This window comes from Leishmania donovani, chromosome 31, assembly GCF_000227135.1.
Source record: "Leishmania donovani BPK282A1 complete genome, chromosome 31".
Lineage (NCBI taxonomy): Eukaryota > Euglenozoa > Kinetoplastea > Trypanosomatida > Trypanosomatidae > Leishmania > Leishmania donovani.
In genome coordinates this window covers 1,300,291-1,321,099 of record NC_018258.1, presented here as the reverse complement: position 1 = coordinate 1,321,099, position 20,809 = coordinate 1,300,291, and the positions used below count along the sequence as shown (strand labels likewise).

The 20,809-nt window shown below is 59.7% G+C and overlaps 4 protein-coding genes and 1 pseudogene across 4 annotated transcripts, besides 1 other annotated feature; all 5 read left to right on the top strand.

Moving 5' to 3' along the window:
• Window positions 1-350: 350 nt before the first annotated feature.
• LDBPK_312770 (hypothetical protein, conserved) lies at window positions 351-4,301 on the top strand (the record flags this gene model as incomplete). The annotated part of the gene is made up of 1 exon (XM_003863315.1): window positions 351-4,301. The coding sequence occupies one exon, from the start codon at window positions 351-353 to the stop codon at window positions 4,299-4,301; it is 3,951 nt and encodes a 1,316-aa protein (XP_003863363.1).
• A 3,396-nt stretch (window positions 4,302-7,697) lies between these two features.
• LDBPK_312760 (hypothetical protein, unknown function) lies at window positions 7,698-8,270 on the top strand (the record flags this gene model as incomplete). The annotated part of the gene is made up of 1 exon (XM_003863314.1): window positions 7,698-8,270. The coding sequence occupies one exon, from the start codon at window positions 7,698-7,700 to the stop codon at window positions 8,268-8,270; it is 573 nt and encodes a 190-aa protein (XP_003863362.1).
• Window positions 8,271-9,690: 1,420 nt separating this feature from the next.
• On the top strand, window positions 9,691-11,703 carry LDBPK_312750 (hypothetical protein, unknown function; the record flags this gene model as incomplete). Its single annotated transcript, XM_003863313.1, has 1 exon — window positions 9,691-11,703. One exon carries the CDS (start codon window positions 9,691-9,693, stop codon window positions 11,701-11,703), a length of 2,013 nt encoding a protein of 670 aa, XP_003863361.1.
• A 2,658-nt stretch (window positions 11,704-14,361) lies between these two features.
• LDBPK_312740 lies at window positions 14,362-14,607 on the top strand (annotated as a pseudogene).
• Window positions 14,362-14,607: a sequence feature.
• Window positions 14,608-18,127: 3,520 nt separating this feature from the next.
• LDBPK_312730 (hypothetical protein, unknown function) lies at window positions 18,128-19,861 on the top strand (the record flags this gene model as incomplete). Its single annotated transcript, XM_003863312.1, has 1 exon — window positions 18,128-19,861. One exon carries the CDS (start codon window positions 18,128-18,130, stop codon window positions 19,859-19,861), a length of 1,734 nt encoding a protein of 577 aa, XP_003863360.1.
• Between the last annotated feature and the right edge of the window lie 948 nt (window positions 19,862-20,809).

Below are 20,809 nucleotides of genomic sequence, written 5' to 3'. Positions count from 1 at the left end.
CAGCGTTCGTGTCTTTGTTTTCCGTGTGACTTTCGTCGCCTTTGGAGCGACCGGAAAAAAAAGCGGAAGAAAAGTGTTGGGGCCGGCGCACTCGTTGGTGCCACGCCAGAACCCACCGCCTCCTTCCCGCCCTCCCGCTCCAAAGCTGGCACTTGCGTCTGGTGCCACGATGCGTCTTCCGTGGCCTGCGCCAGCGTTGAAGCTGCCCATTTCCCTTCGTCACCGTCGCCGCGCAGCATTCTTATGTTGCCCGCGTTTTTTCTCCTTGCGCGGTGCTGATCACGGCACTGCCTCGTTTGCACTTCTCTACCCTCTGCATATTATCTTGCCGGTACGCGTCGCCAGGATGCATGTCGTCGCGGTCCTCGGCCAGCCCATCCCGCGCGTCGCTTGCGCGTGTATTGGCTGAGGCACGGCAGGGACGGCAGTCACGACATGCCTCCTCGGCCCAGCTGCAGCGGTACCTCCTTCGGTGGTTTCCACGGGGCCTGTGGTCATTCATCTACCGGGCATCTCCCCGTGGGGGGCAAGGCGTAGCCGCGAAGGCAAATGTATACCGCCGGTTTTGCAGGGACCCGCCTCGTGTGTCACACGAATGGACCGCAGCGCTACAGCTTGTGGAGCTTGCCTGTCTAGTGGACACGATGCCGGGCACCTCCCTGTCGAAGGGGCACCAGGAAGCAGGACTGCCAATAAGCATACCTACACCCGAACCTGACTCGGTGGTGCAAGCGACGGAGCATCTTTTGCGGTATGGTGTATTTCCGCCAGCCGGCTGGGCGCTGACGCTGCGGCTCCTCCATCAATGGCGGGAGAGACAGCCACGCGCGCGACTGCATGTGTTCCCGACCTCTCTCAGCCCTCCTGCTGCAGCACAGCTGCTGCACCACATCAGCCTCGCCCCGCCGTCGCAACAAGCGTGGCAGGATGCGCTGTGTCTCTACCACCTCTGCGCCACAGAGGTGCACACCCCATCCAGCAACGGCCAACCTTTATCCACCAAAACAGTAGCGTCTCCGTCACCGCCGAGGAGCACGGCAGATACAGCGGTCCACTCCGCCTTCCTGAAGGCACTGCGCCACATGACCCTTACGACTTTTCTGCAGGCCGATGAGTGGGAGAGAGGGCTCCACTTTTACTATCACACCCTCTATCAGCGTGACTTGCCAGGTCCCATAACGACATCATACTTGGTGCAGCAGCTGGGCCGTGCCGGACAATGGGCGGCGGTACTGCAGGTGTATGAGCTGTGCGTGAAGTTGCTCCACGCGCAACGGCACCAACGCGAGCAGCAGCAGCGGCTGCCCCTGCATGGGGACGACTGGTCGTCGCGGCAGTGGGGGACCACGCTCTCGATGGCGATGGCCGCGGCACAAAACTCTCCTGGCGCCCCTGCGAGCACTCTCGCCGCGATGATGCGGCAGCTGCAGCCGGGCATCGGCACCACATCTACCCTCTCCACCGGTATGACTGGCGCCGCTTCCTCTTCCTCTCCCCCTCTAGTGCGACTGAGCGGCCACTTCCTCTCCGCTCTGCAGGCGCTCCCCTCGGAGAAGGACCGCTTGACGGTGCTGGGCCTCGCCCGGAGCGGATCTCTGCTGGACATCTTTAAGCTCATTCGGGGTCTGATCTCGAAGCATAAGTGGGAAGAGGCACTGCTGCTGTTCGAGGAAGCCATGCGCTCCAAGCCGGCCCGCACGTTAAGCCCCGATCCTCGAAGCGGGGGCGCTCCAGGGCCCCACGCATCTGCGGAGCCCACTATTAGGAAACCGCTTGCCCTTTCTCGGAGAGAGATCGGAGAGGCACGGCTCGGCTTTCTTCACGAGGCCACCATCGACTCGGTGACCGCAGTCGTGGCGGCGCTGAATCGGCACCGCAGTGCAACAGGGAAGCTACGCGCCGGCGCCCAGCGAGAGGGCGAAGGCGCCCGTCACCCTCCTTGCGCGGCTGAAGTGAACTTGATGCAGCTGATGCTGAATGACCGAGAGGTGGAGTGCGTTTTATCGAAGACTTTGGCGCTGAGAGAGGCGGAACATCGCGTTCTCTCTCCCGCGGCGCTTGGGACCCGCGAGCACTTCTGGCGCTACTGCCTTGAACTCCTCGCTTTCAACTACGGTGCGCTTCCCTGTGGCGACGCGAGTGCGAAGGTGTCTCGCTCGCCTGAACAAGGGAACGAAGGGCACAGCGGCCCTCCTCGTTCACCGCGCCGTACACCGACACTGGCGGCGCTGTCGTTCCTGCTGCGTCACCCACAGCTCCCCTGGCATGTGGCTCTGCGGCTCCTTCGGCATTACGGTGTTTTAGAGACGTGTCCAGATGAAAGAGCTGCTGCGAGCACACGCGCCACAGGCCGCCGCGCTGCATCACCTTCATCGGTGGTTCAGCGGACCACGATGTCCTCGCCGCCGACGCCACGTTCGCTGACGTTGGCTGCCGCTGTGGAACTCCTCCGCACTCAGGGACAACTCCAAGCAGCGGAGAAGCTGGCGTTAGAGTCTCTAGACATGGAGGTGGCAGAGAAGAGTCTCGGCGCGGGAGCTGTCGTCTCACTCTCTGCGGCACTGCTGGAGGTTGCACAATACCCAACCCTGCGGAGCGTGCTGCTGGAAAGGGAAGAGGAGAGGCTGACAGTCGAGGGGTCGACGCTGTTCCACTTACTGCACGAGAGCACGCGTGTAAGAAGGACCCAGGGGGAGGATCACGGTGATGATGGCGTTCATGGGACGTCCTGTGAAACCGCCAACTCTTCTGCGCCCCCCTGGTGGGCGGGCAGCGCCGCCTTCTTCCAGCACCCGAGCGGACGTGCCCTCACAGTGGTGTGGCTGTTGATGCAGCGACGCATGCACCCTCAGATGACCACCACTGATGCGGCGCGGCAAGACGGCTCTGGAAGTTTGCTGTCCTCTCTGTTTCTCTGCGTACCTCCACCGCCAACAGCCTCCGTCGCCGCTGCAAGCTTGGCGGCCCCTCTCCACTCGTGGCTCCTGGCGTACCCCGTAGCCGTGCACTGCGAGGTAGTGCGCGCCATCAAGTGTCTGACTTCGCCGTCGGCACCGTCCATGTCGTCCACTTCCTCTTCCCCAGAGGCAGGTCTGTGCTACACACAGCGATGGGTATGGACGCGGCGCTACCTTGCATCTCTTGCAGCGCACTTCTCTGCACCTTGCACCGACACACGGGCACGTAGCGAGGAGGGGTCTTTTGTAGAGAACGAGCCTGGCCATGCAGCCGCGGATGCGGTGGCGAGGGAGGCTTATTACGGTGCCACCTTCGAGGCAGTCGTTTCTCTTTTGGATGCTGCGGTGCCGAGGACCCCCGACTCGCGCGATCGGGTAAGCCAACGGATGCAAATGGATGCATTCACTCCTGCAACGGTCGCGGAACAAGGCGAAGCTGCTCCGCGCAATTCTGCGAAGCGGGTCCAGCAGCTATGCCAACTGCTGGAGCGCGCTATTATGCGCTACGGATGCCTGCCGCCGACGCACATGCTTTTGCCAAACCAGCTGGACCGCCTTCTTCCACCGCTGCCGCGCTCAGGTCTACCCTCCACTGATGTGAGTGTTGGAGAGAAACAATCACGACATGACTGCGTCGACCGTGATGGCGCATGCGCGGAGCGCTGCGCGGTGGCGCTTCACTTGGTTCGGCTCGTTTTGGGTGCTCTCAAAGACGCGGGGGCACGCTATTCCGTGGAGCCGGTGCTGCTGCACGGCCTTCTGAAGCTCTGCTGCCGTGTTGCCGAGCATGACCAGGCCTCTTTGACGGTTGCTAAGGGGGCAATAGGCTCTGACATCGACATCAGCGCTGAAGTCAGCAGAGCTGGCGCGATGTTGGTGCGGCTGCAATGTGAGCTGTGTGGCCTGCAGACAGTACGCCCGGGCACCCTCTCGCTCCTGTACCACTTGTGTGCCGCTGCACAGTCACGCGCCAGCTCTTACGGCCACACTGTCCCGCGGCAGGTGGCCCTCGAGACCACTCGTTACCTACTAGAGGCGCAGACCGCGGCGGCTGCGCGGAAGGATCAGCGACATCAACGGCAGGAGGGTGCACTGCCGAGCGCCACGTCGGCCTCTACCGCGTCATCGTTGCGGCCCCAAAATGGGCAGCAGCGCCTCGACGCGCTAAGCCCCTTTTGCGCAGTTCAGGCGCGCCACTGCGAACTCTTCTTCTCGTTGTTAGGGTGGGAGGACGCGCTGGAGGTGTGGTATCGCGCTTATCCCCACGAGGTCCTCACTCAGCTTTCGAGAAACCCGCAGGCGGTGGAGGCCTGCCTAAGCCTTGGTGAGAGCAGTCAAATCTGAGAGCAGCACGTTACCGCCTCGTGGCTCCGAATGGAACGCGTGATGGGACGTCGACTTCGATGTGCTCGTCTGCGTACGTTCCTCTCAGGTATCGCCTGCCAGCGTACGTCAGGGTGTTGTGATGCCCTCTCGGTATGCGCGCGGTGCCTCGCTTTCTCTGTGTATGTCGCCTCCATTTCCTTTGTTCCTCGCACATTTTTCGCATCCCAACAGTCGGCGCCATCGACATCTGCAAGAGGAAGTCGCACGCAAACGCGTAGACAACTGTGCGCACCTCATTGATAAAAATGTTGTTGCGGGCAGGCGGCCAGAACCCTTCGCCCCTACTTCTCCCGTTTTGTTTCCATCTCCGCGGGGGGGGGAGAGCGAGAAGTCAGAGGTCGCTCGCACGCTGCTGTGGTTGTAGAGATTGGCAAGTGGCAGCCGTCGAGAAAAGGCGACATTGCCGTCTCCTGAGGGCCCAGGGGCAGGGCCGCGATGTGCGCGGCCTCGTGATCCAACGACCCACCACCTCCTTGCCTGCATGGCCTCTGGCGTCTATCCTGTCCTCTGATGCACAGCGTGGCAGCTGCAATGCACACACACGCCCCTCTCGCTCGCTGCACTCTCTCCTCCCCTCTCTTTCTGCAGACGACGCGCCAGCTCAACGGAACGAGTGTTTCGGCTCATCGCTTCACCAGTCACCACCCCGACAGAGACCGCCACCGTCAAGCATGTTGGGTGCACCGAGTCCGGCAGCAGGCGAATTCAGACGCCGTCTTGCACGGCTTCAGGGGTGAAGGGCGGACTAGGCAGAAGAGGCACTAACGGGACGAAGATCCTGGCAGCCCTCTCCGCGCCGAGGGGCAGCACCATCCGCGAGAACCCTCAAAGAGCTCTGAAGGCAGGGCTGCCCGTCGAGTGGCTGATAGAGGGACAAGACAATGAGGTGCCCACAGGGGTGAAAGCTTGCCACGCGGGAAGACGACACGCCACGGAGCTGCCCTTCCCTCTGCCAGAGTGCACGCCAATGCAGCTGTGTTGCGCGTGCAGTCGACTGGCCACGCTCACGGACGACCTGACCGGAGGAGGGCTGTACCGTCAAGTCAGCACTGCGGAGAGAAGCGACTGCTGCATACCCCTGCACATATGATATCGCTGGCTAGGGGGTATCCTAACATGCGATGGAACTCCCAGCAAGCTACGACTGCGTATTTTCGGCTTCGCCCTCGTCCGTTTCTGTCATTTCGGAGCTTACGTCAAGTCTCCTCCCCGCCACACACTCTCTCTGCCCACTGTCGCTGTGAGAGCTCACATCCTTCTTCTTCACGGCCTTCGTCTGACGTATCACCATGCTTCGCCTGTCCTACTCTACATACGTGACTGGAATAGCTAATGATGCCCATGCCGTTCCTTTTCTTTGCTGTTTCTCTCGGCCTCGCGCGCTTGCCACATTGTTTGTGGTGTGTGTGTGTGCGTGCGGAATGTCCCCCCCCCCTAACGTGTTGTACAGCCACCCCTTCTGTGTTGTGTGTACATGGGCAACACACTCAAAAACGAAGAATAACAAGCGATATATAAAAGAGGGATCCAGAGAGCGCCACCGCACACTCAGTAACATCGTGCTTTTCAGACCACAGGCGGGGGAGGGGCCGCAACGCACAGGGTGGTGGCATGCGGCGCCGCCCTGCTCAGTGAAGGTGCCACGCGGAGAGGGGGCGAAGGTGGGGCGACTTGGAGTAACTCAGATGTGGTGCTATCACTGCTCGCGCCCCCTTTCACGTTTGCGTCACTACACATGCACACAGAACACGATGCCAGACACGTGCACTGCAGCGTGCCCGCCAGTATGCTTTCCGCGCTCTCTGTGGCCAATGCCTGAGCGCACGGCATGCTTGCCGCTGTCCGCGCCGAGTTGCGTCAACCTCTTGTGTGTCTCCGCCTCCGTTCCCCATGCGGTCTTTTTTTTTGCAGTTTTTGTTCGACCCCTCTCTCTCCCTCTCTTGAAGCCCAAACCGCACATCGCACCCCCTACCGCTTGCACGCACCGTTTTGTTGTAAGGGGGGGGGACTTTTTCAGACCTCCACAAACATGCACCGTGCGAGCGCTGCCCCGCCGTGCCTGCACACTTGCGTGCAGTGCACATCGGCTGATTCATCAGCGGTGTTCGTTTCCTCGCCTGCGGATGCGGCTGCTATGCTGCTCTTCCTCCCGGGAGCATGCTGCTCTCTTGGTGCAATGGCCTCCTGCGCCCGCTGACCTTGCTGGGTGTGTGGCTTTTTGGGAACAACGAAGACGAGCTACTGAACCTCGATGAGAGGGGCGAGCGACGCGTTGTCGTGTACGGCAGCGACGGCAGCCCTGTTTGCGCGATTGGTACAGGACTTACGCGAAGGTGAAACGATGAGGCCGGGTATTTGGTCGAGCAAGGCAACGACGAGCGCACGAACCAGAGGCGAGCGGAGCCACAGCGCGCCTGGAACGACTGGAAAGGTGTCAGAGGCTAATGATGGCAGTGACGACGGAGGTCACCAAGGAGCAGCAGAGGTGATGACAACGAAGTACTCAGCCATGTCTACTCTCCAAGAAATACTCTCCTACCGTGTCGAAGGGTCACCTCTTCCGCTCATAGTGGCAGCAGCGGGCCCGCGGGCGCGACTCGCTGGTGAGCAAGTCGCAGTTCTCTTACTCCCTGGAGCGGCAACTTCGCTGCACGGTGACGCGGCGACGGGCCTCAGGACGACGCCTGCAACACAGCTGCGCCGTACTGTTGCGCCCTCGACATCGCATAAAACGCCTGCTTTTACTTGCAGCAGCGATCCACTCAGCGGTCTCGCAGCATCTGTCGTGGACGACAGCCATCTGCACTACTGCCGCGTGGTGCGCGGGTCATCGCTGGAGGGGGTTACTGCAGCCATGTGCGAAGCTGCCCGGTGGTACGGCCGACCAGCAACGAGCACGCCGGCAGACCCGGCACTCGAAGCGAGTTACCACTTAGCCAATGAAGACGATGGCGAGGAGGCAGGTTCGGCCGTCAGTAGTGGGCGCGTGAAGAACGGCCACATCGACGTTTTCGTTCCGTCTGGCTTGCCCTCCGCTGCCAACTACCAGAGCTTGTGCGTGCCTCTCTGCCTCGAGGTGGTTGCTCCGCGACTGATTTTGCCGGCCGCCACGGCGCGGCATACTTGCGCGGATGGCGCAGCAGTAGTGAGACTGTGGCGCAAGGCCCAGTTATCGGTGGGCGGCGTGCTCAGGGTAGGACGAAACAACGGTGGTGCGGCGACGAGTCGATACCGGCGGATCCTGCAGATGCACAACTTCAGGACACCGCGGCCGAATTTGTGCCGCTGGTGGATCAGCTGTGGCGCCTGCGCCGGTACGCGCTGGTGGAGCTGCTCATCGAGGGCTACCCGCTTATGGTGACGGAATGGATACTGTCACCGGAGCTTCGGCGTCCGGCTGATGCGCAGCGGACGGCAGAGAACCAAACATACGCCACTGAGGCGAAGGGCACCGAGATTGCCCGTGTGCGCTGGGCCCTTCGGTGCATGTGCGTTTTGCGCTGCCGCGGTAAGGCAACTCTGGCGTCTGTGGTGACGGCTGGTGAGGCGGCAACGGCGGCAGGACGTGCAGCGCACTGGGGTATCCCGTCGGCTGCCTCTGCAGTCCCTGGCCGTGGTCTTCGCCCCGCCTTTCCTGCCGCCGCCGCCGGCGTGGCTCTTTCACTCTCGCTGACCGCGGTGCGGCCTCACCTGCGGCTCCTGGATCTCTCCAACACAACAACCCTCTCGTCGCTTGACGGGATCGAGGTGTTGGTGGCGCTGGAGAAGATCGAGCTCATCCGCTGTTCTCAGCTCCACAGTCTGTCGCCGCTGGAAACTGCGTCGTCGTTGAAGGACACCGTCGCATCACAGAGCTGCGTCCTCGACCTCAGTGGCGTGGTGCAGAGTCGCACACGTCTCTCTCGCTGTGTCTGTACGGGTGCTTGAACTTGACCGACGTTAGCGCTTGCGGTGCGATTCCCATGCTGCGGGACATGCTCATCTCAGAGATCACCGTGAGGGTGTTTGATGGGCTGCGTGAAAGCCGCAGCCTTGCCCGTTTGGGAATGCGGTACGGCGATGCGCCGCTGTTGAAGGCACGTTCGCTGGTGTCGAGTTTGACTGTCTTGCACGCCTTCAGCACCACACTCACTTCCGTTGTGGCCTTGCAGCACTGCACTGCGCTCGAGGTTGCGGATGTGAGCGCGTGCGCTCCGCTGGCTGATCTCGGGACACTAGACTTGGCGCCATGCTTGCGTGAGGTCGACGCCGCTGGTAGCGGTGTGCTGCACGTATCTGGGCTGAGTCGCTCCTGCTCTCTGGAGAGGTTTCTCTTGGCTCAGTGCGTCCACCTCGACGAGGTCGGTCCTCTCGGCCAGTGCGTCGATCTGCGCGAACTCCGCCCTCACTGGCGCTGGTGCTCAGCAGTTGGAAGGATTGGCTCGCGCCCCCTCTTTGAATCTCCTCGACATCAGTTTCTGCCGCCAGCCGCCGAGTTTCATATCGTTGCTGGATCTTCCGCGGCTACGCTATTTGTGCATAAGTGGCTGCACAGCGGCCCAGCGACAAACTGAGGAGGTGATGGCAGTGGTGGCAGCGCTGACGTCCCGGCGCAATGCAGTATCAGTACTGCTTAGATGATTTGACTGGCTTTGTGGCTGTGTGCGTGGCTGTGTGCGTGCCTGTCTGTCTGTGTGTGTGGCGGACAGGTGAGGGCTGTGCTGCTTGAGCTCCGCTACAACGGAAAAGCATGAAGGCTGCGCCAACAAGCATGTAGGCTTCCTGCATTTGCTTTTGTGCGCATGTGTGGCATATTCTTTACGGAAGTGGGGGCCGGCTCGTCTCCACGGACGCCACGGTGTTTGCCTGGCGACGTGTAGACAGCTCCAGCACACGGCGTCAATGGAAACGGGCTGCACCTATGCAGGGCGCTGCCGGTGGGTGCGTCATGCGCGTCAGCGCTCATTGCAGTTGCCTCACCCCTGAACTTCGCCCGCTCTCTCGTGTTCTTCGTCTACACCCTTTCCTCTTCCTTCACTCCCGCCTGGTGCACCTCTCGCTTCGCTGCTTCCTGACGCTGTCGCAACGGCATTGACACCCTCTTCCCGCACCCCAGATGTGCCTGCGTCTGGACTTGTGCAGCTCTCTCTCTCTGTATTCCACGTTTCTGCCACTGTCACGCATGCCTATCGTCTTGCATCTTCTTCTCTCGCTCAACCTGGAGTCCGTCAAAGGTGTCTATGCATACATCCACGACCACCACGCCCCTCCCTCCCTCCTGCCTCGCCTAAGAAAAAAAGTGGTGTGCGCCCTCCGTCCAGAGGAGAAGGAGCCACGCGACAGCAGCTAAGTGTATGCCATCGGGCCAATGACGGATCCGCACACCTCCACCGGATTCGCACGTACGCCAATGCTGCTCATAAGCTGCGCTCCGCTCGCTGCGGTGCTCCTACTGTTACTCCTGTGTAGCGCAGCTGGGCAAGCACGCATCGTGGCCGGCGTCCCTGCATCGTCAGTGGAGCACGGTACTGCCGCGTTGTCTGACCAGTCGAGGCTGCGTTGGAGGCATGCCATCGGTAAGGGGTCTATGCTCGGTCTACCTTCTGTGCGCATGCAGGTGGCCGGGGAGGTGTTTGGGGCCGCCGCGCCCTCTTCTCGATCTGACTCGGCATCGCCGTCGACATCTAGCACCACCTCCACCACAACAACCACCACAACGACCACCACGACGGAGGCCCCAACGACGACGACCACGACAACAGAAGCACCAACGACGACGACCACGCCGACAGAGGCCCCAACCACAACGACCACGACGACAGAGGCACCAACGACAACGACCACGACGACAGAGGCACCAACGACGACGACCACGACGACAGAGGCCCCAACGACAACGACCACGACGACAGAGGCACCAACGACAACGGCCACGACAACAGAGGCCCCAACGACAACGGCCACGACAACAGAAGCACCAACGACTACGGCCGCTCCCTCTCGCTCACCATCTACCACCTTCTCTGCTGCTGCATGGGCGGGTGTCATCATCGGAAGCATCGCTTTCGGTATCCTTCTCGGTGCCAGCGCTGTGCTTCTGGTCTTTGTCCGGACCTGCCCCCTGCTGTGCTGCAGGCGAAGTTCACAAGCTGACCAGGAGGAGGACGACAATTTGGCGGAGACACGGGAGATGAAGTCGGAAAACTACGGAACCTCACAGTGGAGTAGCGAGTACGGAAAGCCTGAAAGGCAGGTCAAGAGTTTTTCCAATCAGTTCCACAAAGACGGCTTGCTCTCTGCACACGATCATCGCAACGCCAACCCACTCGCACTTCCTTCTGCCCACAGCCCTAAGCGCGCGCCGCCGCCCGTCGCTGGTGATCCAGCTCATGTGAATAACTTCAACAACCGCCCGTACGTCCATAACGGCATCGTGCCGTGGACGGGTCGGCTGCCGGTGCTGCGCGGTCCGCAGCCTGCGTGTATGATTCCTACCATCACCAAGGAGGGCAAGGTCATCCCACGCGAGCAGCGAGTACTCCCTGGTCTCGGCCTCGTCGAGACCCCGATCATTCCGATCACTCTGCCTGCACCGCCATCGCTGTCGCCGAAAACAGGGACTGCCGCTGCCTTCACGAGAGCGAAGGAGTTCGTTCGATCGAAGGTGCTTCGTCGCCTCCGTGGCGCCAAGTCAGCAGAAGAAGAGCAGGCAGCTGCGGTGGCAGCGATGAAGGACCAGCCGGCCGTTCAGTGGTTTCACCACCTTGTGTACTTCACGGCGCTGGGCAGGTCCCCCGAGATATCCAGTCTCGACGAATCAGACGCCGACGAGAGTGGTAAACATGACGACAGGGGCACGCGTGCTGCCGGCGTCACCGTTCCCGCCGCTGCTGCTGCTTCAGCTGCTTCTGGTGGAACAGCTGCGAAACTTCCACTACCCGAAACCACTGCCGCTCCTATGCTAGCGCCTCGCGCTGCCCCCGCCACACCTGGCGTGCCCCCGACAGCTACGCAACGCGCAAACACCCGGCTCCCAGCGCCACAAGGAGTGTACGATGCGCAGTACTACCCATCGGCGCACTCACAGATGACAGGGAACTCTTCAGCAATGATGGTGTGTCCCCCCCTGTACATTGTCGATCACCCCGTACAGCCTGCGTACGGCATGGGCGGCGGCGGCGGCGCGATGCTGCGTTCTCTGGCGCCTGGCGGACAGGTAGTTTCCCGTGCAACGGCCGGGGGCGGTAGCTCTACAAGCTTTCCGTACCCTTCGCAGCAAGCACCGTCACCGCAGATGCAACCATATCAACAGCAGTTGTCCCTCTTGCCGAAGCAGACGATCCTCTCGCAAGCCTCGCGGCGCTCCAACCCATACGCCTAGTGTGAGCAGGCTGCGGTGGAGCATCAGGCCGCACAGTGGCGTCTTGGAAGCTGGACATACGTGGAGGGAGATGAAGCTCGCGTGAACAGCTGCTCTGCCTCTGTCTCGACTGCTCCTGTAACGGTCGCAGTAGCCGCAGCTGATCAGCGCCACACTGCATCACTGTCTGACATCACTGCGACTGCCGCGATGGCGCATCCGGCCCCATTTGCGAGGTTTGAGTGCTAGCGTCGCGGCACCTGTGGAGGAGGAGGGCCGTACAAGCCTTATCTACGTTTGGACGCGCAGTGAACACTGTGAATCGAATGACAAGCCGCAGGATGCAGAATAGGCGACGGTGTGGTATATTGATGAATGCTTGCAGCAGTGATTCAGTGGCAGTGCTGCCGACTCGTGTATATGGCCAGGTGAATGGATGTGTGTGCAAGAGTTGTTTTTAGTCGGTCTATCAAGTTGTGCGTTGTTTACGACGGCGCGCGCGAGGGCCTGTTCAACGGCGATCAATTATGTACGCACTGTTTCCGGAGCAGGTTTGTGACGTCTCCTCTAATCTTGTTTCGGTGCTCGTGTGCCAGGTTCCCGCCCCCGCCTGCCTGCTTGGTGCTGTTGCTCGAATTCCTTCTCTGCCGACATGTCTTGTTTTCTATTCGTTTGGATGGCGTCGCTCGTGTGTGGCAGTTTATCCGTCTCGTACTTGTATACATATATATATATATATATATAGAAGCGCGTTCTGCCGTGCGCCGTCGTCGTCGTGTTTTGCGTTCAACGGCGCTGTGTGCCGTACACGTTTTGCCCCCCCCCCTTCTTTCCGTTTTTTTGTTGTGCTTCCTCATCTCCGCCCCTGCCCTCTCCGCCACGACCACCGCGGTACACCCCATCCTCTTCGCCCTCTGCTCTTTGCCCATCGTGCTGATACGGCACCCTCCCTTCCTTTGAGATCGGCGTTGGATATCTTGATTTCATCTCTTCTCTGCATTCACTTGTTTGCTTCGTGCCTCCTCGCCTTTTCTTCGGACGCTGTCGCTGGCGCCTTTGTTTTCTCCTTCCCCGCCCCGTCCCGCGTGCATACTCGTGTCTTTCGGTGGCTCCTCATGTGCTCCCTCTCTCTTCTCGCTTGCGATCGGCTCCATAGAAGCCTGCACCTATGCTTGTATGTGCCAACGCCACCACCATCCGCTGCAGCACATAAGGCATGCGTTCGCGCCCTCTCAATTTTCAACTGGTCTCTGGCTTGCTGTTGTCGCTCTCTTTTTGGCATCTTCCTGGGATCCATGTCGTGACGCACTGGTATGCACCGCCACCTCATCAAGGAGTCTTGGCCGTCTCTCCTCCCCCCACTGTGAGTTTCCTCTGCGCCTGCCACGCATGCACCCTGTGCGGCAAGCAAATCCCCCATGTAAAGTTGGTCATTGAGCAGCAGTCTATTCTTGCCTTGTCTTTCCGTTCTAGCTGCTTCTTTTCCCCTCTCTCTCGTCATCCGCTTTCCTTGCATCCCCTCCGCATATCCTTTCCTCCTGTCCTATTCCTGGAACCCTTCATCCACGGCCATTGCCTCCTTGCGTCTCACACTGTCTCTCCTAAGCGTCTCTCGGCTGCGGTGGCGGATCTCTTTACGTCCTCTCTTTTTCTCTTTGCGTCGCTCCCTATGGCTCACTCAGCGCGTGCCTGTGCTTGTGAATACCCCTACCTGAGCGCGCATGTGCGCCTCGCTGCCAGCCGACTGCGTGTGGTGCCTCCGCGACCTCCTCGGCCCGTTTTCTTGTGCACGTGAAGGACCCTACTTCTCTTCCTGAGCCAAGTCGGAACGCCGTCTTCACTCCGCTTTTCTTATTTGCACTCTATTTTTGATTTTCTTGCGTTCTTGGGCTCATCGGACCCCCCCTCCCCATACACACCACCACCACCAACAGGCACCCCTCATCGCGTAGCCGTGCTGCCTCCGCCATCTTGCTCACTGCGCGCACCGGCATTGCCCGCTAGGTTCGGAGGCGTGTGCTCAATCGATGTTCATGTGGACCGCGTGCTTGACGTCAGTTTTTTTTTTTGTTGTTGTTTGCTGTTGCTGTTACTGCTGCTGTGCATCTCAGGCACGCTTGTGCGGTGGTACGTGTGCCACCCCATCTGCGATGCTCTTCTGTGCGGTGCCCTATGGGTGTGCACCCCGTTGGTATCGGCGAGGGTCGCAGCTGGTGCCGGCAAATTTTGTCGTCATGGAGTTGAAATATTCGTGTGAGCCTCGCCCCCTTTTGTTCTGTAGAGCGCATGGAAGGACAGCTCGATCAAAGACAATGCCAGCCGTATCAGCCAGCATACCACTTCCGTGGAGAGAGGCCGACGCATGTGGTGTGCGGCACTGTCACTTTCCTATTGAGTCCTCTGCACTCGTGGGTGTCCATCTCTTTCCTGGGCACCACGTAATGACTCACGCGGGCACACGCACACACACACACGCACACCGTCCATTTTGTGCTCCTCCCTTCTCATCACTGCCTCCAACTCTTGCTTTCTGTTCTCCATCAACAGCGCCACAGATCAACACCCGCATCACCGTCCCACCGCTGATTCTCTCATGCTCCCTGTTTGCCAGCCAAGCTCCCCCTCCCTTCGTCACTCTCCTTTACTCGCAGTTTTCGGAAGGCGTGTCGCGTGGTCACGATGGCATACTCAACTGACCACAAATCCTGGCTGGCCAAGTTGGTCGCCTTCGATACCGTCAACGTGAATCTGAACGTGGAGATGCTTGATTATATCAAGGGGTACCTGAAGACGCCCGGAATCGACTCTACGCACATCTACAACCCTGAGAGTGACCATGTCATCTCTGTGCCACAGTGCCCGGCAAGGACAGCCCCACGGAAAGCAGTGCTGTGCTCTTCGGCTACGCGGGTGTGCTGTCGGTAGACGGGCACGAGCGGGGCAGCGACCCGTTCGTTCTTATCGAGGAGGGTGGCAAGTTGTTTGGCCGCGGAACTTGCGATATGAGAGGCTTTGCTGCTCTCTGCGTGGCGCCGATGCCGAGGCTCACGACGATGAGGCATACGAAGCCGGTGCACTTCACCTTCTTGTTGGATGATGAACGGTGACTGTGCGGGTGTTTTGTGCTTGGCCAACTACCTGAGGTAGTATGGCTTCGAGGCGAACGGCTTCCTCGTCGGAGATGGCTGCGTCGATTTCTCGACATGAACCAAGATCAAGTCTTAGAAGGCGGCTGTGCACTGCAAGGTGCTTCACTCGTCGACGGTGCTGATGAGCACGAGCTGCAACGGGTTCGAGTGCAATGTGCCGACCATCACGACGATGCGCCAGATCTCGGTGCGCATCAAGAGGAGTGACACGCACAACCTCAACTACCGATGCCTATTATCATGCATGCCCGTTGCCACGATCACGGGTTGCAATGCTGAGCCGACTTTACCCGTTGAGTTCGAGTTCGTCCTCAACATGTGTATCACCAAAACCCCAACGCAGAAACACGTAGGGGCTGAAGTGAAGGGGTATATTACTACGGTGATCCTGTCTGCGATGTGCGAGGGGTACGCGGATGCTTCGATTGAAATCCACGACTGGGCTGTGCCGGCGTACCGCGCCAATGAGAAGCATCCGTTCACAATGATGCTGCGCGAGATGATGAATGGCCACGCCATCTGCAAGGCCGGCGGCTGTGCGGAGAGCGGGCTCTTTGCGGAGACGCTCAGCATCCAGACTTTGATTTTGGGCCCTGGTGGTAAGAGTGGTCACCGGGTGAACAAGTAAACGAAGGGGGAGCGCCCGTGGGGCTGTGTGGAACGCTCACAGAAGGTGTGGTGATGCGTGTTGCCGTCAATGCCGCAGGCTGAGGTTTCAGATACGTAGCTCCCTGGGAGAGTGCTCTGGGCGCAGAGGGCGGTTGACGTGTGAGAGGATGCGGTGTTTTGCCTGTGCCGTAGACAACCCAACGAGGATGTGAAAGGCTCTCGCTGTCAGGTGCGCACACGCCGTTTCGAGGTGAGACCACACAAGCGCTGCAACAGCGTCTGCCCTTCTGTTCAACTTCTCCGTGCCAATATGTGCGTGCGGATCAGCCGCCGGTGCGTGTCTGCCTTTGTGTGCTTTCCGTTTCTAAATACGTACTGAATAACCGTTTAGCGGCTCAATCATCAGCCGTGCGCGAGAGACACACCGTGGCGGCGGCAGTATGGCCATCATGTTGGACAGCCCACCCACCCCCTCTTTATCTGCATTCCTGAGTGTGTGTGGGTGGCCTCTCTGCTCCCCTCTGGTAGGCTCTCTCTCACGTTGTTTTTAGATCGCATTCTCTGGCTTCGCCGCCCTTCACTGTGTGTGTATACGTCCCCATATACATGTATAGATATGCATACATATGTATTCTTTTCGCTGTGCTCTTCCTCCCTCATATATAGCGCGACAGCTTTCTTTTTTTTTATGCGCCTCTCTGGGCTCCTTACGGAACGATTGGACTGCCAATAGCACAAGGTCAACGTGCACTGTCGTTTTCTTTTTCCTTGTTGATGGTGTTGACGGCGGTGATGGTGGTGGTGGGTGGATGATATGGGGGAAGGGGCAAGCTACCTGTCTCTGCCTCAACAGAGGTGTGTCGCTGCTTTTTTTTTTCCGTCCAAATTTTACTTTGGAGCGTATGATTGTCTGCGCTTGTGAGTCCCTGCCTTTTTCTCGTGTGTGTCGAGAGGCCGGTGCCGGAGATGCGTGCACGTCTGCCGACTGCTCTCCCTTCCCTCCGTCCAGCCCCGGACTTGCTTACTTCTCTCTTCGGTACTCAAGAACTCTCGTCCCGTATCTTGCGAAGTTGAGATGTTTGGAGTGCCTTCCTCTTCCTCTTCCCCTTCCCCTTCCCTCCAGGCAGAACCATCTCACGTGCGTTTCGCTCTCCGCTAACGACCTGGCGGATTTCGTCTCCGGCTTTTACGAAAGAGCCATTATTTTTGCCCCGTCGTTCTCTTCGATGAAAAGCCGTGAAATCGACGGCTGTCGATGGGGCAGCGCCCTGCTCACGCACACACACACACACACACACACAAGGAGCATGGCAGAAGACCCCCAGGCTGGGTTTGACGCTCATAGACACGTGGCGTCACTGGCGTATAAGCGCACAGACATAGAGGATTCTGCTGACTGAATCTGGCTCCTCGTTCACTGCTCACCAGCGAGCCGTCACAATGAAAGCAAGCTTCCTGTGCTGGGGATGCCCCCCCTTTTTCCGCTTCCCCTCGCATCTACTGCCCTTCCTTCTTCCTTCCTTTTCGCCCTCTCCCTCCCTCCCTTCCTCACATTCTTTCGCTGTGATGTCGACTTCCACAAACGCGCTACCCCCCCCCCCCAAAAAAAAAAGCGTGCCATGACACTTACGTGCAGCGACCCAACCACGCCCGCATACACGCAGTAGCTCACCGACATCATCCTGCATTCGTCTGTGGAAGGTGGTTGTGCCCTTTCCGTTTTTTTTTTTGCTGTTAAATCGAAGCTGCCACCCCTGACACTTAGCATCTTATAACCACCGGTGCAGCCGTCTCCCCTCGTGTTGACGCCGGGGCACCCTCGCGGGAGGTCGCGGTTTCTTTTCTGTGCTTTTTATTTGTCTTGGCGCCGTGTGCGTGTGTGTGCGGCCCCATCTTTTCGTGGTGCCGCGGGGATTTGATTGGCGAGCGCACGTAGTGCAGTGGGTATTGCCTGTGCCCGCTGCCTGCTTCGTTCTGTGGGAGGCACCCCTTGGACGAGCACCATCACCATGTGAGGGACTCGCAGCCGCAACGAAGCTCCTCTTTTTCTGTGGCGTGTATTTGGGGGCGTAGATTCGCTGTTGCATGCTGCTGACATGTGAGAAGCTGCCACCCACCCACCCCCACCCCACCCTTGCACCCTCTCGCCGACAGCACAAACGACCACTCATCTTGCGCGCAGATAACCAGGGTGGAGGAGGGCACGAGGCATTAGCCGGCTCGAAAGCCGACACCTAAACAAAAACGAAAAGGGCGAGAACATACGCAAGCGGCACGATTTAACTGCTTCTCCCCTCAACGGCCGACTCCCTCGCTTGTCTTTCGAAGCTGAAGAATCGGCCCGCTGTTTCAACGCACTACGTCGTGCTGTCCCTGTCTCCTTGCCCTCCCCCTTGCACTGCGGCTGAGATCATTCTTTTCTTTTTCGTGCGTGTTATATCTCTCCGTTAAGGTTCTTCTTGCCCTTTCACAAGTACCGTTACCTCCTGGTATGGGCGCTCGCTAATCCCCTTTTTCTTTGAGGTTCGCACCAGACCCACAGGTGCCACCCCCCCCCCCCGTGAGGGTCACAGGACACCTGCGCATCAGCTCATCTGCGTTGCCAGCCGTGCCGTGCTTCGCACGTGACTCTGTCTCTTTTTTTTTCTGCTTTCCCTTTGCCATAGTTCACCTCTACCCCCGTAACGATGGGGTTTTGCTTATGCCATCCGAAGTCGACGACTGCACTGCATGCAGAGCAGCTGGAAAAGCTAGAGGCGGTGCCGACGGAGGCTCCCGCCTCTGCCTCTGCGCCCAAGATACCGCTGCTGGTGGAGCCGCACGACACGAAAAGCACCTGTCCGCCTGCACCTCCCGACCCCTCTCCCGTACATGAGAGAGAGTTAAATGGGCGTTGCTCTAGCTTATCGAGAAGCACTATAATTGAGGGCTGCGGCAACCCGGGATGGGCTCCCGGGACGCGCGCGTTTGTTGGCAGGGACGACTCCGCGCACCGCGGTACCTCACCCAGGACGAGGACCCTGGCAACAGATTCCATCTTTGATTCGAGCTTCCAACGTGGGTCGGACGTCGTGAGTCGCACGCTTAACTGCCCATCAGCGGCGCACAGCAGCAACACGAGCCCCTTATCTCTGCGGGATACTCGTGCAGGCAAGCCGGGTTCTCTCAGTGTCACGGATATGCACACCATCGCCAATGGTGTGGCGAACCACACTCGTAGTATCAGCGGCCCAGCTGATGCGCTGCAGCTAAGTAGTATCTTGCGACCCAGCAGCGGCTGGACCAACAGCAGATCGCCGCTGACACAGAATCGCCCTCCGAGCACCGAACACTGGAGCTCGTCGCAGAGTTCAGGGCCGCAGACGACGCTTGTGCCTAGCCGTGGCAGTGTCTGTTTCTTGGGCAGCGATGGGAAGGCTGCCGAGCCGCAGGGGACGGGATCGAACGAAGTGAGCCACCAAGGAGACCAGGATAGGCTGAAGGAGACCTCAGACGGCGCAAGGACATCGGCGGGCACCCCCACTGCTCAGGGCAACCGCCAACGAGTACCACGCTCGCTGATCGCAGGAAATGGCGGGGCAGATGGTGGATCTCCAAAGAAGAAAACGGACCCGAAATTTTGCAGTCCGGCGCCCACAGCGGCGTCGGTGTCTCGCGAAACGCCCTCTCCGTGGCCGTCCGTCGAGGGTCCACCTTCGAGTCCGTCACATCACAACGGCGTCTTCAATGACCTGGCATACTTCTGCTTCAGTGAGAACAGTGACCAATCCGGTGTCTTCTATGGAAACGGCGGAAGCGGGGAGATGCCGCCGGCAGCTCCACTGCTCACTGCCACCTCCCGTGCCTCCCAGTCACCGAAGAGCATTCTTCTGAGACCGAGTGCGAACACCAGCGGAGCCGGCGGCCTGTGGACACCTCAGTGCCCTGTTAGCCTGCCCTGGCAGGACTCGGTCTCATCCGGGCTTCGTCGCGTCAGTCGTCGCCGGAAGAGCGAGCAAGACGGGCTCCTCTCGGAGCGACGACCCAGCTTTGATGTGGGACTGCCACACCGTCCCAGCAGCTCTGGGCTGCATCGATCCGGCCGCGATGAGGACAGCGGTAGAGACGACGCACACATCATTGCCAGTGTACGGCGAACCATGATGCGCCTACAGCGCTCCGATGGGGCCGGTAGCGTATGCAGCAACGGCCCTAGTCGGCATGGAGGCCGATTGAGCTCCGCTGACATTAACGCACGTGCACTCCGCACGGCGGAGAGGATAAGCGTTGCCATGCTCTCTGTACCCAAGGCAGTGAAGACGATAGTAGATAGCAAGGGCTCCATGTCATGCTCTGCGACCTCCGACAGCGGTTCTGCAGAAACTACGAGCGGCGCACGGGCGCCTGCGCCCGATCCGAAGAAACCGACTATTAGCCAATAGCTTCTTCTAAAGGAAGGCGTTGTGCTAGCGGCGCTGCACGATCTGATTGCTTTATCGTCGCATTTCCTTTTCTCTTCTCCATGATTCATTCTGCGTGCGTGCCTCGCAACGAAGTTTTCTGGGTTCTATAGAGCACCTCGCTCGCGCGGCACTCTTAGGAACGCCTCTCCTCCTCCGTTGACTGCGATTTGAGAGATTTGTTGCCTTTCATTTATGTGCTCATGGAAGTCATGGGAGGAGGAGCAACGGCACTGATCTCACGAGGGCACTACTCTTGTGCACATCTTCCTGCCGCCTTATCCCTACCACCGCTGATGCCGCTTCGACTTCTTCTTTTCGCTGCCTGCGTGCAGAGGTGGGTAGAGGTGCTGAACGTTACTGTATAGGGAACTCCGCCCGCAACCCCTACTCTCACCTTTCCTTCTTCCCATTCTTCTGCGTTCTTTCTTTCTCTTCGTTGGTGACGCGATGCGTCTGTTACTTCCTCATCAACGAAGCAGGTCATCGTCGCTGTCTTTTATTGGTATCATGATGCTGGTGGGCCTCGATGGCAGGCGACACCTCAGCGTCGTCTCAAGGTCCACTGCCTCCGACTCTGTCTTATGAGGCCAGGCAGTTCCCTCACCCCCCCCCCGTCCCCTCCATCCCTGCGAGTGCAGAGCCACATCTGGCGGTGACCGCGTCCGTCACCCGCTACGTGGGGAAGTTATAGCGAGTCCTCGCTGCTGATGTGGGCGGCCAGGTCGCGGAGGGCGCGGCGCCGGGGCACCCTGCGAGGCGGGGAGTGTGGGCAGAGCGCGAGGCAGGGGCTGCACTGAGACGGCTGCGTCGGGGCGTTTGCTGCAACGCGTGTGCCTACGGCTGCTTCGCACCACGCGACGGGGCCTGTGGCTGGGCTGGAGGCGGTGTGACGTTGAACATGTGTCGTATGGCGGAGCGTGGGCGTAC